A 6,973-nucleotide genomic window follows, 5' to 3' on the forward strand; every position below is an offset into this window, starting at 1 on the left:
CCTTTTCTATGTCCATGCCACTTAATGGTTTATCCTCCACTCAATTAAATTATATTATATTATACATGTGCAATACAATTTAACTTAAAAATATATGGTTAGTTATCATATTATATATGTAGGGCACTCTTAAAATCCTATAACACTACATAATTAAAAAGAAAGAAATACATAATTAAAAAGAAAGAAAAAAACTGATCATACTCGGGAATTGAAACAAAAATGCAATCTTCATGCATATAATGAACTCATTTTTATAATGGAGAAAGTTTAACTTTTATAACATTTAAATTTCATTTCTCTTTAAATTTCGGTGATGCTGTAATGCTAAATTTTATTATAGTGTACATTGCATGCAATGTGAGAAAAACATACATGCACCTGTCCTATGCCTACCATACAAAAGGAAAATCATTTCTTAACATATAACATTAATGCAATCCCTTATTAAAGTGACTTGATTAGAGATAATATTCTCTTTGCTTGTATGTGGTCCTCAGATTTATATTTTAATATTGCAAATCTTAAGCTTATGAAGTTAGGAAGTGGGGTCAAATTAGAAGTTTCTCTCACAATTTTAGTGCTCAATTTCTGACACAAGTGCCCTCTTAAAGTCCAGCAAGCCATGGTTTTGACATATGGCAGCCAGACAAATCACCAGTCTGTACCTAATGAGCAGAAACTCAGATTGGGTGGCTTCTTTTATATCCTATTACGAATTCTGTTGAGAGAGAGGCTACAGTTTTTGCATTATAAAAATATCTTGAGGGGGGGCCAAGGGCCCCCTCTAACATGGATAGAGACTCTACAGAATGAGAATCAATGGATGGGCAAGCGTGAGAATAAAAGAAAAAGTCACTCAGGCTGTATGCATGTCTACGATTATGCTCATTCTAGCTTTTGATAGGAGATGCTTGGTTTCTACTGTACAGATTGTTCTCTGGATTTTATCTTGTAGTGCTTTTATTCAATGAGCATCAATATCACATCATTGAATTTATGCTCAGGCATGGCCAGGTTATGTATGATCTGGTCAGGCCTGTATATATCACAAATTCCCACTAAAAGACTCTGCAACGACGAATATATCGTCACCATCAGCAGTTTAATCCAAACGATTTTGTGGATCTTGTTTGGTGCTACGTAGAGTGCATGTTTATATAAGAAGAGGTGGCCTTCAATTATTTCTGCAAGGACAGTAGGGTAGCAGAGGGTTAGCAACCATGAGGGAGAGGGAGACCAAGGTCTGTATCTTCATTTTCTGTATTTTCACATCATGGGCTCTGGTCGATTTTGGGGTTCCTGCAGTTTTTGCAGCACAAGAGACTCAGATACAAATACTCCTGAGGATGAAAGAGGCTCTGGAGGATCCCACAAATGCACTCAGGGATTGGGATGGGTCTGAGGATTCTCCATGTAGATGGAGAGGGATTGATTGTAACGATGAAGGTTCTGTGACTCGCATACAACTCCATGGAAGTTCTCTGAGTGGTCGCATTCTGCCTGATATCTGCAATCTCCAGAGCCTGATAATCTTTGAGCTAGATCGAAATTCCCTTTATGGGAATTTCCCTCCAGAATTTTCGAATTGCAGTCGGTTGGAACAATTGAATTTGAGCTTCAATTTGCTGAACGGGTCATTGCCCGACCTTTCAAAATTGAAGGCTCTGAAATATCTGGACCTGTCTAACAATCGATTCTCGGGAGAGTTCCCTGTTTCGGTGGGGAATTTGACAAATCTTGAGATTCTCGCCCTGGGTATTAATATGTTCAATCGGCGAACGATTCCAGAGGAGCTCATGCGACTGACCAGACTCAGTTGGCTGTATCTAACGAATTGCAACTTTATTGGGTCCATTCCAGCTTCTCTGAGCAATCTTTCGGAGCTGGGAAACCTGGAGCTCTCGATGAATGACTTGACTGGAAGAATTCCCAAAGAGCTCGGGAGCCTCAAGAAGCTGTATCAGCTGGAGCTTTACGGCAATTTATTGTCGGGAGAGATTCCTCCAGAGCTCGGAAATTTGACATCATTGAGAGATTTTGATGCTTCCAGAAATTCTCTGTGTGGGAGAATTCCGGCAGATTTTGGGAAGCTGGAAAGATTACATTTCATACAATTATATCAAAATCATCTCTCAGGGGAGATACCAGAAGGATTTGGTGAGTTGAAGAATTTAATTGGTATTTCTATGTACCAAAATTATCTCACAGGGCCCCTGCCCCCAAAGCTGGGATCTGTGTCTGAATTCAACATGATTGATGTCTCACAGAACATGCTCAGCGGCCCGCTTCCCCCAGATTTGTGCAGTGGAGGCAAGCTTCAGTATATTCTTGTTCTTGATAACGAACTTACAGGCCAAATCCCTGAATCGTATGGGAACTGTAAGAGTATGCTGCGTTTTCGTGTGAGTAAGAATACACTGACAGGGAGAATTCCCAGGGGAATTTGGGAGTTCCCACATGTTTCGATCCTGGATCTCAGCTTCAACTCTTTTGAAGGGGAGATCGCTCCTGCAATTGGGAATGCGAGGAATATGTCTGAGCTATATCTGCAGAGAAATGGGTTCTCTGGAAACTTGCCTGCAGAAATTGGGCAAGCTTCGCAGTTGATAAAAATCGATGTTAGCGGTAACAAGTTAACTGGAGCTGTACCTTCTGAGATTGGGAAATTAAGCTTGTTGAATAGTATGTCTTTGCAGGAAAATAATCTTTCAGGACCCATACCAGCTCAGATTGGACACTGTAAGTTTCTGTCTTCCATTAATCTTGCATATAATGAGCTCACAGGACCCATTCCTGGCAGCCTTGGTTTTATGGAAGTCCTTAATTCTCTGAATCTTTCCAACAATATGCTTTCTGGAGAAATACCCAACACCTTGGCTGCTCTGAAGCTCAGTTCTGTTGATTTCTCTAGGAATTCTTTAACAGGACCAGTGCCAATTGAGCTCATCAGCCAGACCAACAACAGAAGCTTTTCTGGAAACCCTGGCCTCTGTGGTCAAGGCCTGGAATCTTTGCAGCCCTGTGATTTACATACAAGGGATGTTTATCACGAGAGATGGATAACTGGGTGGATTGTTAGTGGGACTGTATTTACATTCTTGATCCTCGGCATGCTCATCAGAGGATGCAGGTTGCATCGCAGAGATTCCAAATAAGGTCAACAGCCGAACTTTTTGGGAGATGAAATCCTTCCACAAGCTCAACTTTGATGAGCATGAAGTTCTGGAATCCATGGACGAGGAGCACGTTATTGGTCATGGTGGCTCTGGTACAGTGTACCGAATACAGCTAAGTAATGGAGAGTCTGTTGCTGTGAAAAAGCTCTGGACCTGCAAAAATGGCCACCATGGCGGACAAGGCCTGATAAACCGAGAATTGAAGGCAGAAGTTGAGACACTGGGAACGATCCGGCACAGGAATATTGTCAAACTCTACTGCTATTTCTCAAATGGGGATTCAAATATGCTGGTGTACGAGTACATGCCCAACGGAAATTTGTGGGAATCCCTGCATGGAGGCAATAGGGGAGCGAGTCTGGATTGGCCCACTCGTTACAAAATAGCTCTGGGTGTGGCCAACGGACTGGCTTATCTCCATCACGATTGCCAACCAGTTATCATTCACAGAGATGTCAAGTCCACAAATATCTTGCTGGATGCAGAATTTCAGGCTCGTGTTGCAGATTTTGGTTTTGCTAAGATTCTTCAGGCCTGCCCCAGAGGTGATTCTTCAGTTCGTATTACTGGCACCCATGGCTATATCGCTCCAGGTTTGTTTCTATCTTCTTGTCTCTGGTTAAAGTATTTTTCTTGTATCCAGTTATATAGTAAAATATTTTTGGTGTACCGTTGGGAATGGTGGGAAAGTAGTATTTTGTTTTTTTACATCTACTCATAATTGTTACAATGCATTGACTTTTCTAGTTTTTGTTTTGTTTGTAAAACCTACTGATTGTCATACAATTGTAATTTTTTTTTTTTTTAATATGTTTTGGTTGATTTTGAAATGTATTGATTTTTTTATTAATATATCTCTGGGTGTGCATTTCAGGTTTATGTTACAAATGAATGTATTTTTTGTTGTCTTTATTTTTATAACAAACATAGTAAAATAAATTTATAAAGCAATTATAAAAATATAGTAAAATAAATTTATAAAGCAATCCAATCAAATATTTATAGGAAAATAATTAATTTCAAATATTTATAGGAAGTTAATAGCTATGTGAATGCTTTCTTATATGTTGATATTTTTGTTTTCAGATAGTTTTCAGATAGTGATTGTTGTTTTATGAAATTTTATCTAAATTATGAAATTTAAAGTTTAAATGTTCATAGTTATGAAATTTAAAGTTTAAAGGTTGATAATTTAAAATTTAAATGCTATTTTTAATGCTAATCACATAATGTTAACTCAGTTTTATGTTAGAGAAGTATGAATTAATTTGATTGAAAAACATTGAACATAAATATTTTTTTTAAATTTAAATTTAATTTGTTTAATAAATAACAAAAGTAAATATAATAAAAAAGCAATAAAATTTAAAAATTTTAAAAATTAAAAATTAAAAATTATTGTTAAATTATAAAAATTGTTAGGGTTTTGTTGTGGAGCAATATCATATCATGTGAGTTTATATTGGGGAATATTTATTGAGGAAAAAATGACGTAATATATTGAAGGATATATATAGGGGTAGAGGGTTCTTATATTAATAAGTATAAAAAATGGAGCTCAAAGTTAATGGAAAAATATAAAAAGATATAAAAAATGTCAATGAAAAAATAGATAGCTACAATATCTAGTGAAAGTAGGGATTTTTAAATTGGGAAGGTGTATTGAGTTGGTCGTGGTAGAGGGTTAAATAATGTGATTTTTAGAGCTATTTTCCAATATGTAGTCAAATTAAGAGTATTGTTTAATATATCACGAAACCACAAGGTTAAATAATGTGATTTTTAGAGCTATTTTCCAGTATGTAGTCAAATTAAGAGTATTGTTTAATATATCACGAACCCACGTGATATGTCACAAGTTGTAGAATTGAGGCTTTTGTGATCCATATCAAGTTTACGAGAAGTTGTTAGAGCTTCATTGAATTAAGCCCCGTGATAGAAATAAAAATTAATATATATATATATATATATAGAATTTCTAATTCTCAATGTTATTCTCGGGAAAATTCTAAAAATGAGAATTTATTTTGAAGTTTAAAAATTTTGACTAATTTTATTAGTTTTTAATATGCAATTTACAAAATATTTGATGATATCTTTGTAAAAATATTCAAATTTATAATTAAAATCTCAATGTTGATGATTTTTAAAATAAAATAATTTAATACTATAAAATTTGGTAGAATTATTTGAGTGACTTTAAAAATAAATACTTTTATATTATTATGATGAAGTCATTTTTAGAAAAAATAAAATTTACTAAATATTTTGTGTGGAGAGAAAAAGTAGGATTTTGTTCGGATAGAAAAAATAGAAATTAGTGAATATTTTGTTTACATAAACTATGATTAAAATTTCAAAGTATGATCAGTGTGATTAATATAAATGCATTTGCAGAGTACGCTTATTCATCGAAGGTGACCGAGAAGAGCGACATCTACAGCTTTGGTGTGGTTTTACTGGAGCTCATTACAGGCAGGCGACCAGTGGAGGCAGAATTCGGAGAGAACAAGGACATTGTATACTGGGTTTCACGTAAGATTTTGACCAGAGAAGGAGCATTTGAGGTTCTTGATTACAGAATATATGAACTCTACAAGGACGAGATGATTCAGGCCCTCAAGATCGCTGTTCGCTGCACCAGCAAACTGCCAAACCTGAGGCCATCCATGAGGGAAGTTGTCCAGATGCTCTTGGAGGCCAAACCCCGGAATATTGTCAAGACAGTGCAGGGAAAAAATAATAATGATGAAAAGCCAGTTTATACTAAAGAATCAGCCATCGTCCACATTCCTGCTGCTGATTGCAAGCCAAAATCTGATTCCAAACCTCAATGTAAAGCATAATTAGCTAATCTGAATTCACCCACCTATGAATTCTGTCAAAAATTTATGTTCTGTGCAGAAGAAACAAAAAGGAATAAAGCGAATCCTGTTGTACATAGCAGAGTACCGGAGTCTGGATTGTGCAGTCCATATATGTATGTAGGTTAGGTTTTGTTTAGGGTTTTTCTAGGGTTTCTGCGAATGACGAGGAACTAGGGTTTTCCTCGCTCGCTTTATCTATATATTCTGTAATAGTTTCGTGGGCTGAGTAGAATGGCAATAACCATTGTAGTTTTTCTGCCATCATGACCACTATGGAAACTTTATCGAAATGTAATATGCGCATAGATTGCCGAGGAGTGACCAGCGCAATTATTCAAAGTTTCAAGGATGCTTATTCGAACCTCCACTGAACATTAAATACATTAAACTGAGAAAAAAATAACATTATTCAAAGCAAAGATTCTGCGCAGAGGAGGCGACATTGAGCGCAATGCGCTGAGTAGACCATATTCTAATGGTTTATACTAGCAGCACAATCGCCATTAATTGATATTTAAGTACAGAGAAGGTTATTTGCAGCATTAAAAGTGACAATTGGAAACGACAGAAATAGTAAGAATCGCAATTTGAAGGTTTCATGAGTGCAACATGAAACGCACCAAGGTATAGATGTATGAATCTCATTTATGCATAGCTAAATTACTCATTTTTTTATTTTCCACTCACAACCATGACTTCTGTGCGGTCATTTCTGCAATGATTGCAGTGATTATAGAGCGGAGGTTTATAATATTTATGTCGTAAGTGCAGTAATAAGTGATTGAAGGTCATAGTATTAAAGCTTGAATGGATGGGATGTGTACACGTTTACATTGTAAATAATGAAAACCGATAAGCGGAAATGCATTATTTTATAGAATGATTTGACTTTTAATTAAACAATAGTTTTAATTATTTAATATCAAA

The 6,973-nt window shown here is 35.9% G+C and overlaps 1 protein-coding gene across 1 annotated transcript; it reads left to right on the forward strand.

The window, feature by feature from the left end:
* The first annotated feature begins 1,009 nt into the window (after positions 1–1,009).
* Positions 1,010–6,385, forward strand: LOC149259326 (uncharacterized). The gene is given in 3 exon segments (XM_089418110.1): positions 1,010–3,149; positions 3,151–3,772; positions 5,577–6,385. Coding segments are annotated over 3 exon segments (2,997 nt in total). The 5' UTR covers positions 1,010–1,223; the 3' UTR covers positions 6,026–6,385.
* The last annotated feature ends 588 nt before the right edge of the window (positions 6,386–6,973 follow it).

The sequence above is a fragment of the Pinus tabuliformis genome, chromosome 6, assembly GCF_031772625.1.
Source record: "Pinus tabuliformis cultivar Carrire ecotype Pingquan chromosome 6, CPIR1, whole genome shotgun sequence".
NCBI lineage: Eukaryota > Viridiplantae > Streptophyta > Pinopsida > Pinales > Pinaceae > Pinus > Pinus tabuliformis.